Here is a 16,906-nt window from a genome sequence, read left to right on the forward strand (position 1 = left end):
CCTCTTCTCTCTCTCTCTCTCTCTCTCTCTCTCTCTCGTTCGAGTTAAACATGCTCCTGAGGCTCCAGTGACCACTGTTCCTGCCCCTCTCCCCTCCGTGGATCTTCCCACTTCGTCCAGGCCTGCCTCTGGATAGTGTTCTCTTTGACTGGAGGCCACTCTGTGTAGCTGGGGAAGGTTTGTCATTAACGCCTTGGGTGGTTCCATGAAATTCCGGAGTAAGAACGAGCGCTTTGAGGATGGATTGGACTGTAGTTGATGTCAACAGTCTCCTACACTGACTCAGGAATACAGTTCACTTTTGATCATCATCACTGTACCCCGCAACATTGTATACCTGCCACAAATAGACATTCGGTGTAACCCAGATGAGGATGGGTTCCCCCCTTTTGAGTCTGGTTCCTCTCAAGGTTTCTTCCTTATGCCATCTCGGGGAGTTTTTCCTTGCCACAGTCGCCACCGGCTCGCTTATCAGGGACAAACTTGCTCATAAAGAATATATTCATTTTTAATCACCGCATTATCTGTGTAAAGCTGCTTTGAGACAATGTTCATTGTTAAAAGCGCTATACAAATAAAAATGAATTGAATTGAATTGAACATTGGGTTGATCTCGAAACATGTCTAATATTTTCCAAACCAACCCAATGATGCTTTTTGTTCCAGGATATTGTATTACTGGGACTGACACAACAACGGCCATGCGCATAAACACAGGAGACAAGCAGCATTAAATCATTCCAGCATCATGCACATAAGGTTTCACATAACTTGACACCAGAACCTTCTGTAGAATTTTTCAGAGCTTGCAGCTCTCATATGAGTATAGAAATATATCAGAAATGGAGATTAGCTGGGTCGGTGCCTATTTAACGTCAAAATCAACCTGATGTCAAAGTAAACCAGAAGCAAAATGAGCGGCAGAAATGATCAATAATACTGTATGCATACATTTCTATCAGGGCGGAGAAAAATCTAAAGATGCAACACAATGTACATCACATCTCAGAAAGCCTCAGGTTGACAATAAACTTGTTTCTATCGAAATCTAATGGTATTAAGCAGCACAAAGGAGGTAACATACCAGGCCCTGGTGTCGATTGTACTATGTTAGGTGATGCTGCAACCTGCCGTGGTCAGGAAGCTTAGATTAGGCCACACCATGCTTACAATGAAGGAGGAAAATGTATTTTATTGAGATAACTTACTCGAATGCGAAGAAGAGAGAGCAGGTCCCGATGATGAGAAAGAGGGTGAGGTAAAACACTCCTTTCTGTCTTGCCATCATCACACGGCCATCGCAGCAGAAAGTGTTCTTTCCTGGCAGCTTTTCCCATTTTCGGGTCATCTTTTTCGAAATCATGACGGCCGACATGGTGATAGATTTTGTATTTATTTATTATAACTAGTATTTCAAAACAATGATTTAAAGGTCCTGTGCTGTCTTGTCTTTCTCACTAATCACTGCGGGTTGCGATATGAATCAGTGGCTTGTAAAAAAAAAAAAAAGGAAACAAAGCAAACGATGACAGCCTTCAACACTTCAAGTCTCAATTTGGGAGCTTTTTCGCATTTTCTTTCTCACAAACCCAACATGTTCGTGGATTCACATGTTCAGGAGGCTTTCGGACATCCGAGCAGTTGCTCCTCAGGGTTGTAGGACATGCGGCGATCAGGCTGTACGCTGTGGATCCCTGCCTGGCTTTGAATCCTCAGTTGGTAGTGTTAAATGTTTAGGGAAATCTAACACAGTCCTCTTCCAGCGACACGCATTTCCCATGCCAGTGCTCCAAGGAGTCCGAAAATCTCGTTTAATAACAATACTGAAAGAATTGAAACAGATCCTTCAGGCACAGCTGGAGACTGGACCTTGACCGACTGACATTCATGTCATGTCACTTATTAGCGCAGTAAACATGCATCATCCCGTCCACATACTGTGAATACATTTACACTCACAGAGATCTTTTTTCCCTCAATTAGAAAGTGGACCAGGCTCCAGAAACGCTAAAATGAAAATTTGTGATAATGATGATGATAAATTACTGATTGATCAGTACTCGCGGAATTTTCTGCGCCAGGCGGAAAGCAGGATTGTGAATGGGAGCAGGAAACACGCCTAGATTGAAGCGACTCATCTTAAAGGGCCAGTGCTTTATTGAGGCTCCAGGAACAAAGGAAAAGCAAAAGCCATTTCATTTCCATCCTGTCACAGAGCCCTATTCAAAACACCAACAGTATTTTGAATATTAGGTGAAGCCATCAACTCCTTCCACGGTTGCTCTTTTTTTTGTTTTGTTATTGTTGTTTTTTAACCGCTAATGGATCATTTATATTTTCAGTATATATTTATAAATAAAATGGAGTATTATTGCACTAGACGTACAGATTTATATTAATAAAAGTGGTACTGCATGCAATAAAATAATACACGTGCAATACCACTTTTATGAATCTAAATATGTACTTTTTTGTGCAATTATATTTTATTTATTTTATTTATAACAAATAACTTTTATACTTATTCTTTTTTTTGTTATTTAGCTTTTTTTTTTTATTTCCATGTGCAACTGGAAGCCTTGTCACCAAAACAAATTCCTTGTAAGTGCAAACATACTTGGCAATAAAGCTCTTTCTGATTCTGAAAATAATTAAAACATCACAAAAATTACAATGGTTTTCATTACAAATACAATCGCAAACAATCAGTGTAACCTATTAAGAGCATGACTATTAATCTTTGTGTACATCATTAAATGCCCTTCAACTAAAAAAACATACATACACACACATATATATATATATATATATATATATATATACACAGTGAGGAAAATAAGTATTTGAACACCCTGCTATTTTGCAAGTTCTCCCACTTAGAAATCATGGAGGGGTCTGAAATTGTCATCGTAGGTGCATGTCCACTGTGAGAGACATAATCTAAAAACAAAAAAAAAATCCAGAAATCACAATGTATGATTTTTTAACTATTTAGTTGTATGAAACAGCTGCAAATAAGTATTTGAACACCTGAGAAAGTCAATGTTAATATTTGGTACAGTAGCCTTTGTTTGCAATTACAGAGGTCAAACGTTTCCTGTAGTTTTTCACCAGGTTTGCACACACTGCAGGAGGGATTTTGGCCCACTCCTCCACACAGATCTTCTCTAGATCAGTCAGGTTTCTGGCCTGTAGCTGAGAAACACGGAGTTTGAGCTCCCTCCAAAGATTCTCTATTGGGTTTAGGTCTGGAGACTGGCAAGGCCACGCCAGAACCTTGATATGCTTCTTACAGAGCCACTCCTTGGTTATCCTGGCTGTGTGCTTCGGGTCATTGTCATGTTGGAAGACCCAGCCACGACCCATCTTCAATGCTCTAACTGAGGGAAGGAGGTTGTTCCCCAAAATCTCGCAATACATGGCCCCGGTCATCCTCTCCTTAATACAATGCAGTCGCCCTGTCCCATGTGCAGAAAAACACCCCCAAAGCATGATGCTACCACCCCCATGCTTCACAGTAGGGATGGTGTTCTTGGGATGGTTCTCATCATTCTTCTTCCTCCAAACACGTTTAGTGGAATTATGACCCAAAAGTTCTATTTTGGTCTCATCTGACCACATGACTTTCTCCCATGACTCCTCTGGATCATCCAAATGGTCATTGGCAAACTTAAGACGTGCCTGGACATGTGCTGGTTTAAGCAGGGGAACCTTCTGTGCCATACATGATTTCAAACCATGACGTCTTAGTGTATTACCAACAGTAACCTTGGAAACGGTGGTCCCAGCTCTTTTTAGGTCATTGACCAGCTCCTCCCCTGTAGTTCTGGGCTGATTTCTCACCTTCCTTAGGATCATTGAGACCCCACGAGGTGAGATCTTGCATGGAGCCCCAGTCCGAGGGAGATTGACAGTCATGTTTAGCTTCTTCCATTTTCTAATGATTGCTCCAACAGTGGACCTTTTTTCACCAAGCTGCTTGGCATTTTCCCCGTAGCCCTTTCCAGCCTTGTGGAGGTGTACAATTTTGTCTTTAGTGTCTTTGGACAGCTCTTTGGTCTTAGCCATGTTAGTAGTTGGATTCTTACTGATTGTATGGGGTGGACAGGTGTCTTTATGCAGCTAACGACCTCAAACAGGTGCATCTAATTTAGAATAATAAATGTAGTGGAGGTGGACATTTTAAACACAGACTAACAGATCTTTGAGGGTCAGAATTCTAGCTGATAGACAGGTGTTCAAATACTTATTTGCAGCTGTATCATACAAATAAATAGTTTAAAAATCATATATTGTGATTTCTGGATTTTTTTTTTGATTATGTCTCTCACAGTGGACATGCACATACGATGACAATTTCAGACCTCTCCATGATTTCTAAGTGGGAGAACTTGCAAAATAGCAGGGTGTTCAAATACTTATTTTCCTCACTGTATATAAACATTAAGGTGTCCAAATGGTCCCTACTGACAGTTCCATAAAAAACATAGATCAATCTGAAAACTATGTGTATCAAACTGGTAGCCCTTCACATTAATTGGTACCCTAAAAGTAGCTCTCAGTTTCAAAAAGGTTGGTGACCCCTGGTATAGAGGATAGTTTGTAAATTGTATAGAGACCTTAGTAACACCTTTGTATATTATGTGCTCATTCTGATAAAATACAGATTCCCTTTTCTGCCTTTTCCTGCTTTCCTACACTTTTAGTGTTTTCTATTGATACATCCATTCCAAATCTTTGCGGCTCATGCAGCCTATTATCAAAAGGGTAAACATATTGTTTTAAAAAAAGAAATAAAGTTTCCAGTAAAGAGAGACATTTATTTAACATGAAGGTATCCAGTCAAATGTAGATTAAGTTTTCCAAAGAACAAAGTGTTAAAAAATAAAGTATGACGTTTCGTTCATTAATGAATTCACACTTGCTGTGGTGTTTACTAATGCAACACTTAGGGACATGATATTTTTAGAGAATAATTAACCACCCCATCATTATTTTCTAAACAGCACATCCAATTATCTTTTCTTCCTCACTTCTGCAGCGACTCAGTCTGAACAGTTATCATGCCACTGGTTTTTATACACCTGTATGCACAAGCATAATTATTCATGGATAAAGCACATTAGCAGTTTCATCAAATAAGTTATAATGAAGCCAAATGGAAATTAGTCATTTTATAATTGTGGGTTAGGCAAATGTAAGTCTGATTTGTGTAGTGCATTACATTACTGTTATTTATAAACCACTTTCTCATTATGTTTTGCTGCATTTATTTTTCTGCATCCCTCTCTGTCTTGTTTTTGTATTTGTTCTTCTAATCCTTCTCTTATCTTACTTGTGAGGCATCCTTTTTGTTAGTGTGTTCATTGTTTTTTTGGGTTTTTTTGATAATGAGTTTGCAATGTCATTGTATCTGGTAACTTTTAAGTACCACAATTTAAAAAAGGTTTAGCTGAAAATAAATGCAGTCTGAGACAATATGGTAAAAATTGCTGTAATATTTTTTTGTTGTTGTTCTTTTTATTTATAATAGTTTGTAATGATCACCAGTGTAAATATTGGTAGTGTGAATATGGTTATAGAGGAAATTGTAGTGTTGGCAGATAACACACACTGCAATCACTCAGATATATTACCTAGAATAACAAAGTCCACTAAAGGTGGTAGAGCATTCTCACATTTGATGTGTTCGGGGCTCAGACACACTCTCCCAGTTTAATTGCAGATTAAAAACGTATCTTTTTAGCCAGTCCTACACATAACACACATCACATATCATAACTTTTTGCTTCATTACATCTGATCACGTGCACATTGTCAACTTGTGCTTGTTAATATTTTAAACAGCAGCTACAATAATTCCTCTCCACTGCTTCTCTTTCTCCACCCATCATGAGGCATCCTGAGGTTGCGCCAGCGTCAGTCATGTCCCAAGATCATGGACCTTTAAAGAAGTAGATGCCAAACCCCGCATACATCCCGACCCATCTAGAGACGTACCAGCATGATTTGGATTCCACTTCATGTGGAGTTTGGACACTGGACCTCCTTGAGTGTTCAAAGGCTCTGGCATGGAGAAGCTGGTGTTGGATCTATGATGATATCAAATGTTGAGCTATTTAATGAGTTGCTCAGTTGCTCCTGGTTCCATAATGCCAAATGACTGTAAAAGACCGTAGAAAGAACATTATTCACAATCTTACATTCCACTGCTCATGTTAGTTCAACATCTAGGGGAGTTTTTCCATCCCACAGTCACTCAGGCTGCTCATCATGGATAAATACATATCATTCAACTTAATTCTTAAATTCTGTAAAGCTGCTTTGAGACAATGTGCATTGTGAAAAGTGCTATAGAAACTTCACTTGACTTGATCTAATCTACTAATCTATAAAATGGAAGCATCAAAATGTTTTCTGCTGACCCAGAGTACAATGTTTTTTGTATTAATATTACTATATTTACAATCTATTTCTGTAATTTAAAAAAAGTGACAATTATTCAATAAAACTGCCAATCACTGAATAATTCACATATTTGTCACTAGGCCAACATGTTTTGCATCAAAAAATTATTTAAAATCTTTTTTTTATTCATAATCCATAGGCTTGGATGATATAATTAAGGGACAACAAATATTTTGTAATTTGTTAAAGCATTATACATAAGCATTATACATCAGCAAAATATAAAACAGTATATGAGTGGAACTACATTTATTTTAATTTGAATAAAATAGACTTTTATACACCAACCAGGCATAACATTATTACCTGTAAAGCTCAACACAATCATTCCTCAGCACATGATTGAGAAGTTGAGCCTACTGGGCCTGAACACCTCCCTTTGTAACTGGATCCTGGACTTCCTGACTGAGAGACCTCAGTCAGTACGGATCGGGAACAGCATTTCCAGCACCACCACACTGAGCATTGGGGCCCCCCAGGGCTGTGTGCTCAGCCCACTGCTGTTCACTCTGCTGACTCACTACTGTGTAGCAATGCACAGCTCGAATCATATCATCAAGTTTGCTGATGACACGACCGTGGTGGGTCTAATCAGCAAGAACGATGAGTCAGCATACAGAGAGGAGGTGCAATGGTTAACTGCCTGGTGTGGAGCAAACAACCTGTCTCTGAACATCGACAAAGCGAAAGAGATGGTTGTGGACTTCAGGAGAGCACAGAGCGACCAATCTTCACTGATTATTGATGGATCCTCAGTGGAGATCATCAAGAGCACCAAAATCCTTGGTGTTCATCTGGCGGACAACCTCACCTGGTCACTCAACACCAGCTCAATCACCAAGAAAGCCCAGCAGCGTCTCTACTTCCTGAGAAGGCTGAGGAAAGCTTATCTCCCTCCCCCCATCCTGACCATGTTCTACAGAGGGACCATTGAGAGCATCTTGAGCAGCTGCATCACCGCCTGGTTTGGAAACTGCAACGTCTTGGACCGCAAGACCCTACAGAGGATAGTGAGGACAGCTGAGAAGATCATCACAGTCTCTCTCCCCTCTATTACAGATACATACACCACACGCTGCATCCGCAAACACACAGCATTGTGGACGACCACACACATCCGTCACACACACTTTTCACACTCCTGCCATCAGGAAAACGGTTCCGAAGCATTCAGGCCGTCACATCAAGACTGTGCAACAGCTTTTCCCCGCAAGCCATCAGGCTACTTAATACACAGAACTGAAAGGGAACTCACACACACACACACATTCAAATGTGTGTTATCAATCTGTACAACCTGGACTTAACACTTAACACACACTCATCACTCATCTCAATCCATTCCACCATCATCTATTTATTATTATTTATACTTGACTGTACTACACTCTTAACTGCTGTTTTTTGCACCTTTCACTGTATTACTGTTTACATGCCGTCTTTTGCACCTTTGACTATTATATTGTTTACATGCTTTTTTTGCACCTTTGACTTTATTATATTATATTATATTATATTATACTACACTGTTTACATGCTGTCTTTGCACCTCTTGACTGCTGCTGTATTTTTGCACTACATTGTGTTTCTTATATTCACTCCCGGGTATAGTTTTTACAGTTCACAGTACTGTATAACCAAAGTATACAGTAGGTTTACTGGTCGGCGCTATCTTGGTTTTGTGTCTTGTCTTGTAATGTCTGTCTGTACTGTTTTTTGTCTGCACTGTTCGCAATAGGTTGCACTCGATGCACTTTATGTAGCTTGTGTTGTGTTGTAGCTTTATGTTGTTGTTTAGTGTAGCACCAGGGTTCCGGAGGAACGTTGTCTCATTTTAACTGTGTACTGTGTACCACTGTGTATAGTAGAAATGACAATAAAAAGCCTCTTGACTTGACTTGAGCACTGATTATCTCTTCATCATGGCACCTGTTAGTAGGTGGGATACATTAGGCTGCAAGTGAGCATTTTGTCCTCAAAGTTAATTTGTTAGAAGCAGGATTTGAGCAAGTTTGACCAGAGCCGATTTGTGTTTCCTTTATGCAGTGGTTAGTATCTATCAAAAGTGGTTCAAGGAAGAAACAGTGGTGAGCCAGCGACAGACGAGCTACTGCAGCACAAACCACTCAAGTAGTTAAAGCTGTTAATGTTGGGCAGTTGAGTACTGTTTTGGCAGCAAAAGGGAGACAAACAATATTAGACAGGTGGTCATAATGGTATCCTTTAGGACCACCAATGGTGTTCCGTCCTTGGACCACTTTTGATAGATACTGACCACTGGAGACCGGCAACATCCCACAAAAGCTGCAGTTTTGGAGATGCTCTTACCCAGTCGTCTAGAAATCACAATTTGGCTCTGGTCAAACTCACTCAAATCATTACACTTGCCCATTTTTCCTGCTTTTAACAAATCAACTTTGAGGACAACATTTTCAACTAACAAGTGGGTGGGATAACTTTTACTTCACTTCATCATAATGTTATAAAGTCATAATGTTATGGCTGGTTGGTGTATATTTACCAACTTAAAAATTTTAAAGAAAATCATTTTAGGTAAAAATTCAGGAAAATCATGTTTTTTCTGTTCACCCTGTATACTCTATATATTTCCATTAAAAGCATTTTTATATGAATACTTTTGGAATATTTACATTCTTCTTCTTCTTTCGGCTGCTCCCATTAGGGGTCGTCACAGTGGATCATCCGTCTCCATACCCCCTGTCCTCTACATCCGCCTCCCTCACCTTGTCTCCAAAACCTCCTACATTCGCTGTCCCACTAATAAACTCATTTCTCCTCGTCACTCCCCAATGAAAACCTCAACATCTTCAGCTTTGCTACCTCCAGCCTCACCTCTTGTCTTTTACTCAATGCCACTGTCTCTAAACCATACAACATTGAAGGTCTCACCACCGTCCTATAAACTTTCCCTTTCACTCTTGCAGATACTCTTCTATCACAAACCACTCCCGCCACTCTTCTCCACCCACTCCACCCTGCATGCACTCTTTTCTTCACTTCTCTAACACACTCTTCATTACTTTGCACTGTTGACTGTCTGTGGTGCTCTTCCTTGGCATGAAACCATACTGTTGCTCACAGATAGTCACCTCTTCTCTCAGCCTGGCTTCCACTACTCTTTCCCATAACTTCATGGTGTGACTCTCAGCTTCATTCCTCTGTAGTTACTGCAGGTCTGCACATCTCTACTTCTCCATTCCTCAGCCATCCGCTCACCTTCCAAATTCTTGTTGAACAATCTGGTTAAAAACTCCACTGGCATCTCTCTTAAACATCTCCAAGCTTCTCCATGTCATCTGGTCCAACCGACTTTCCACTCTTCATCCTCTTAATCGCTGCTCTCACTTCCTCCTTATTAATCCTATCCTTTTCCTGCTTCACCAACTCCACATCATCCAGCCTTTTCTCTCTCTCATTTTCCTCATTTATCAGCTGCTCAAAATACTCCCTCCATCTTCTTAACACACTCTCCTCACTAGTCAACACATTTCCATCTCCATCCTTTATTGCTCTAACTTGCAGTACATCCTTCCCAGCTGCCTTGCCAATCGGTGCAAATCCTCTTCTCCTTTCTTAGTGTCCAACTTCTCATAAATCTCCTTATTTGCCTTTTCCTTGGCTTTCACCTCATCCCTCTTCACCTGCTGCCACATCTCCTTGTACTCCTGCCTACTTTTCTCATCACTCTGTGAATCCCAATTCTGTTTCTCCAACCTCTTTCTCCTTATGCTTTCCTGCACTTTCTCATTCCACCACCATGTTTCTTTGTCTTCCTTTCTATTTCCAAATGTAACACCAAGTACCTTCTAGCTGTCTCCCTAATCACTTTATGTTGCATCTCCTGCATAGAACATAGTCCACCTGTGTGCACCTTCCGCCACTCTTATATGTCAACCTATGATCCTCCTTTGTCTTAAAATAAGTGTTCACCACTGCAATTTCCATCCATTTAGCAAAATCTACCACCATCTGCCCTTCCACATTCCTCTCCTTAAGGCCATACTGACCCATCACCTCCTCATCACCTCTGTTCCCTTCAGCTACATGCCCAAATCACCAATCTTTCATTCCTAGGTACACCATCTACCACTTCATCTAACTCAATCTAACTCACAACCACGTGTGGAGCATAGGCACTGGTGACATTTATCATCACCCCTTCAACTTTCAGCTTTACGTTCATCGCCCTATCAGAAACTCTCTTCACCTCCACTACACTCTTATTGTACTCTTCCTTCAGAATCACCTCTACACCATTTCTCTTTCCATCCACACCATAATAGAACAGTAATTAACCCACCTCCAATGTTTCTGGCCTTACTCCCTTTCCACTTGGTCACCTGAACATACAAAATATCTACCTTTCTCCTCTCCATAATATCAGCTACCTCTCTCCCTTTATCAGTCATAGTACCAACGTTTAAACTACACTTCTCCTTTCCCTGCTGTCTCTGTAGACATCTTCCTCCTCTCCTTCTCCTCCTTCGTTGATTGTTAAAACAAGAAAAATATGGTCATAAGAAAAATGCTTCTTGTACTGTTTGATTTCCTAGAGCAAGATTTTTCTTCATCTTTATTTCATAATATTTAGTATAAAGCATGGAAAATACAAAATACATTTTACATAAATACCAAATTTAAGTGCATCCTGCATACAATTTATCCAGCTAAACATGTTTGAGGAAGATTTAAATTGAACATTTGATATAACTTTGAGTTTTGAAAACTGAAAAAAATAAACAATTCTCCATTATTTTATCACTGTATTTACAGTGGTGTGAAAAAGTGTTTGCCCCCTTCCTGATTTCTTATTTGTTTTCATGTTTGTCACACTTTAATGTTTCAGATAATCAAACTAACTTTAATATTAGTAAAAGATAACACAAGTGAACACAACATGCAGTGTTGAATAAAGGTTTTAATTATTGCGTGAAAACAAAATCCAAAACTACATGGCCCTGTGTGAAAAAGTATTTCACCCCTGATAACTGGTTGGGCCACTCTTAGTAGCAACAAATGCAATCAAGTGTTTGCGATAACTTGCAATGAGTCTGTTCCAGCGCTGTGGAGGAATTTTGATCCACTCATCTATGCAGAAATGTTGCAATTCAGCCACATTGCAGGGTTTTGAGCAGGAACCGCCTTTTTATGCTCATGCCACAGCATCTCAATAGGATTCAGGTCAGGAATTTGACTAGGCCACTCCAAAGTCTTTATTTATTTATTTATTTTTTCTTCAGCCATTCAGAGGTGGACTTGCTGGTGTGTTTTGGATCATTGTAATGATTTGATAATTAACCCAAGTTCGCTTCAGCTTGAGGTCATGAACAGATGGCCGGATATTCTGCGTCAGGATTTTTTGGTACACAGCAGAATTCAATCTCTTTCTTATAGTGGAGTCATGAACACTGACCCTAACTGAGGCAAGTAAGGCCTGCAGTTCTTTTGGATGTTGTTGTGGGGTCTTTTGTGAGCTCTTGGATGAGTCGTTGCTGTGCTCTGAGGGTAATTTTGGTTGGCCGGCCACTCCTGGGAAGGTTCTCCACTGTTTTTGCCATTTGTGAACAAAGGCTCTTGCTGTGGTTCGCTGGAGTCCTTTTCCAGATTGATAGATCTCAATTACTTTCTCATTTGTTTCTGAATTTCATTGGCTCTCTGCATGATGTCTAGCATCTGAGGATCTTTTGGTCTCCTATTTAAGAGATTTCTTGATAGCAAACAGGTGTGGCATTAATCAGGCCTGGGTGTGGCTAGAGAAATTAAACTCAGGTGTGATAAACCACAAATTTAACAGGGGGAAAACACTTTTTCATACAGGGCCATGTAGTTTTGAATTTTGTTTCCCCTTAATAATAAAAACCTTCATATAAAAACTGCATGTTTTGTTTACTTGTGTTATCTTTTTCTAATATTTAAATTAGTTTATGCTTATGTAATATTTTAATTAGTTCATTAGTTTGATGATCTGAAACATTAAAGTGTGACAGTCATGCAAAAAAAAATAAGAATTCACAACACTTTTTCACACCACTGTATTCAATATTCATTTGAAATGATTTAGAAAGGTATGTTAATAGAAAACTGGGATGTGTGACATGCTTTTATTTTCAGAATAACATTTTGAAGTGTAAGAAACAATACATTATACAACTGATAATTTTATTAGAAAAATACCATATACAGGAGTGGGTGGAGAAGAGTGACAGGAGTGATTTGTGATAGTAGGGTATCTGCAAGAATGAAAGTGAAAGTTTATAGGACTGTGGTGAGACCTGCGATGTTGTATGGATTAGAGACAGTGGCATTGAGTAGAAGACAGGAGGTGGAGCTGGAGGTAGCAGAGCTGAAAATGTTAAGGTTTTCGTTGGGAGTGACGAGGATGGACAAGATTAGAAATGAGTTTATTAGAGGGACAGCGCATGTAGGATGTTTTGGTGACAAGGTGAGGGAGGCGAGATTGAGATGGTTTGGACATGTGCAGAGGAGGGACATGAATTATATTAGTAGACGAATGCTGAGGATGGAGCCACCAGGTAGGAGGAAAAGAGGAAGGCCAAGAAGGAGGTTAATGGATGTGGTGAGGGAAGACATGCAGGTAGTTGGTGTGAAAGAGGCAGATGTAGAGGACAGGGTGGTATGGAGACAGATGATCCGCTGTGGCGACCCCTAATGGGAGCAGCCGAAAGAAGAAGAAGAGAAGTCTAATGTAATAATATAATGCATAATAATTTATGCAATGTTAATGGGACTGTTTAATACCTCCTGGTGTGATGCATTCAATAAATTAAAAATTTTTACGAAAACAACAATAAAGACTGAACGCTTACTGTACACACTGCCTACCAGTAGATGGGAGCAGCACTGTGCGTCCACTGTTTAACATCCGGAAGTCGGAAGATTTTAATTGTTCCCCTTTTTCTTTTTAAAAATATAAATAAATATGCATTATAGTTTAGATATATGTATGATATAATGTGTATTATTTGTCCGACCTTGTTGTATTAGTAAACACGAAACTCCGGTCTGTCGGCTTGTCTGACCGTCTATTGTACTACATATCCCATAATAAAGGGGGTGACGTCACGAGTGAGCCGTCACCTCTTTTCTCTACATCCGCCTGCACCGGATCACGGAACTAGAGCCTATTTATTTTCTCCAGTTTTAGCTGATCGTAATGAGCTCGAGTAAATAAAAGGTATCAAGTGTAAACACACCCACACCTACACACATCAAAATCCAGGAAATAATTCAGAACGTGAAGGTGAAACTTTCTAGCTACCTGGGCAGTCAGTTCTACATAGAAAGGTAACTTGTTTATGTGCTTCTCTTTTTAATGAAAGCGTTGCTGGTTGTAGGATTGTGTTCGTTCTGTAACTCGATCTGCTCAATCAACCTCGAAGATACTTTAGGACTAGTTTTTGTAGTTTTGTACATGTCCATGTCAAGTATTTTTAGGATTTGATGTGTGTGATCTGGCTGTGAGCTGTCGCATTGTTTTTAGCTGACATTCTGATAGTGTACACAATATACAGCAATACTATCATATACTAACACTCGGTTTTTGAGCTGATGTAGTAACGCTGGTCTTCTATACATTCACAAAGTGTCGAATTATTATTAAAAAGAAACTCCCATGATATGCACCATTTTTTCATTTGTATGATATTTTTGAGTGATGCCCAATACTGATTTTTGTACCTTCCTTTGTGTCTTCAGGATCATCTGTTAAAATGTTGTCTGAAGGAAGTTCGTTTTTCAAAGGCATGCTCCTTGGAGGTGTCTTCTGTTTGTTTTTGTCACTTTTCGGCACCTTTAGTCCAACAGTTCCCCTTACCACGGAAGACCAACATCATCACCATCATCTCAAACCCCTCAGCAAAGAGGAGATGCAAAAGTTAAGTGAGACTCAGATGTCTGTTCTTGCCCAGCGAGTGCGAGTGTATTGCATTATTATGGTTACACCGAAGCTCTTGTTGTACTGGGCGGCTAGCAACGACACTTGGAGCAAACACTGCGATAAGTCTGTTTTCTACACCTCTGAATCATCTAAAGCCATGGAGGCGGTTGATCTGCAGGAAAAGGACGAGTGGGTAAGGCTGCGTAAAGCGATCACGCATGCGTACGAGCATGCAGACGGCCTCCGCTGGTTCTTTATTGCCCGGCCTACAACCTTCGGTATCATTGAGAATCTTAAATATCTGGTTCTGAATAAAGAGCCCAGTCAGCCCTTTTACATTGGCCATGTCGAAAAGTCTGGCGAGCTTGAGTACGTGGAGTATGACAGTGGCATTGTGCTTAGCTATGAAGCTGTGAGAAGACTTGTTGAAATATTTGAAGATGAGGACAGGTGCCCTGAGCAAGGTTACAGTTTATGGAAACTGAGTGAAGAGAAGCAGCTTGCTGCTTGCCTGAAGTTCAGTGGCGTGTTCGCTGAGAATGGAGAAGATGCTCACGGGAAGAGTCTCTTTAACAAAAAGAGCGTGAACACGCTCATTTCTGATAGCATAAAGCAGAACCCTGAAGATGTAGTGGAGTCGTGTTGCTCTGACATGGCCATCACGTACAGTGGCATGTCCCCAAGCCAGATGCAGGTCATGATGTACGGCGTGTACAGGCTGAGGGCGTACGGACACAACTTTCACGACTCCTTGACGTTTTTACCTCCAAAGAACTCAGACAATGATTAATCAATAACAATGACACTACTGATTTACCAAAACTGTTGCGTGATGAACGTTGCTAATGTTCACATTGCCAGAGGATCAATGCACCACTGTAAACTGCTAGTTTAAAGAAATGCGGTACACAAATATTTTTGTCGAATAAAGTTTAATAATGCTCTTGGTTAGCATTATTTGATTTAGTTTTTGGTGCCAAGAGACTGCTGGACAGGTTGTAATGTACAGTATAACTTTCAGAATCCTGTGTTTGTGTGAAAGGACACATTTCTGTCTCAACTTAACTTGGTGAAATGTTTCTTCTTTTCCTCTTTGATAATTGAAGCAAATTTTCACACTGCACCCCTGACCAGGTAAAGGGCAGTTACTAAAGAGAATAAATATTTAAGAAGTATTTTTATAGCCAGGGTTAGAAACTAAATCTGCTCAAAGACATAAGACCCAAAGACATGTTAGTAACAACATACATTGTTTACAGTAGTGTTGTATAGTATATAATGGATGAATGAATTCATATTTTTGAAATGAAATATTGTCTTAAGAACTACGTACAGCAGCGATTAGCTTCACGTCATTGTTTCTGGACTTGGGTACATTTAAAGGACCATATGAATCAGAAATATTTGTCTTTATAAAAAATAATAATTGGTGTTTTTAGGAGTGTTGAATCAGGGCTATAATGAAAGTGATGCTTTACTATTGTGTTTAAAAAGCTATGTTTGTTTGTGGGGGGTTTTGTATGTGAATATAGTTCTATATTTGGGTAAAAAGATGTGAATTAATGGGACATTTGGTTCTTTTCATTGGATTCGTCTAGATTCATTTGATCATTGGTTTCTGATTATAAGTGAAAAAACATGATGAATTTAAAGATGTTGGGGTTCTAAATGATGTGAAATTAAATTTTTTAATTTGCATTCATAATTTACAAAAATCATAAAGATTTTGTGTTTGCGGTGGGGGGACATGGCAATTTGTTTAGTTATAGTTTCAGAATATACCATTTGAAAAGTAGATTGGATCTGAAATTGAGCATATGTTGTATATTTTGTCTTAAAATATGGCAGGAAAACATAACCCTCTTTTGTAAGTGTTATTTTAGAACAATACCATTAAGCTATTATTGAAAATTAATATTTAAATGAATATTTAGATTTTCACAGATCCAGTGGTGGACAGTAAGGAAATGTTTTTACTTTGTTATTGTACTTAAGTACATTCAAGTATTTGTATTAGTGTTTTCAGTTTTAGAAACTTTTACTTTGCTACATTTTACATGCAGAATCTCTCACTATTTACTTCACTAAATTTCAGAAATACAGTCTGTTTCTTGATTCTTTTCAAATGAACACTTGTACTGCTTTAAATGAAAACCTGTCGCGAGGCCGCAAGCAAAACCCCACAGTTCTCATGAGAGTTAGTATGGATTAAGGGAACTCTCACTGTGTGCCTTTAACAATAGAAAATGCTCCTTTATAAGGTATGATGTGCCAGAATTAAACATTGTATATCATAAATCATTCAAATATAGCTCTCATAGATCATTATTACTTTTGATACTTAAGTAAATTCAAAAGCAAGTACTTTTCCTTAAGTAAAAACGTAAAAGCATTACTTTTACTGGAGTAAGCAGGTGATTCATACTCGATACTCATACTTCATCCACTACTGAATAAGAAAAAAACAAATGTATTACTGATATACAAGTTGCCACTTTACTACATAAAAAGCATTGGCCA

At 39.2% G+C, this 16,906-nt stretch overlaps 2 protein-coding genes across 2 annotated transcripts in view; one reads left to right on the forward strand and one right to left on the reverse strand.

The window, feature by feature from the left end:
- Positions 1 to 2,170, reverse strand: part of zdhhc9 (zDHHC palmitoyltransferase 9) — a 32,121-nt gene extending 29,951 nt beyond the window's left edge. Inside the window, exons 1-2 of the mRNA XM_083560403.1 lie at positions 1,960 to 2,170; positions 1,209 to 1,823 (exon numbers count right to left, since the gene is read on the reverse strand). Of these exons, the coding sequence (XP_083416529.1) occupies positions 1,209 to 1,375 (167 nt within the window). The 5' untranslated portion in view covers positions 1,376 to 1,823; positions 1,960 to 2,170. The remainder of the gene's footprint in view (positions 1 to 1,208; positions 1,824 to 1,959) is intronic.
- Positions 2,171 to 13,341: 11,171 nt separating this feature from the next.
- On the forward strand, positions 13,342 to 16,488 carry c1galt1c1 (C1GALT1-specific chaperone 1). The gene is made up of 2 exons (XM_083560449.1): positions 13,342 to 13,794; positions 14,206 to 16,488. The coding sequence occupies exon 2, from the start codon at positions 14,220 to 14,222 to the stop codon at positions 15,174 to 15,176; it is 957 nt and encodes a 318-aa protein (XP_083416575.1). The 5' UTR covers positions 13,342 to 13,794; positions 14,206 to 14,219; the 3' UTR covers positions 15,177 to 16,488.
- The last annotated feature ends 418 nt before the right edge of the window (positions 16,489 to 16,906 follow it).

The sequence above is a fragment of the Silurus aristotelis genome (assembly GCF_946808225.1).
Source record: "Silurus aristotelis genome assembly, chromosome: 14".
NCBI lineage: Eukaryota > Metazoa > Chordata > Actinopteri > Siluriformes > Siluridae > Silurus > Silurus aristotelis.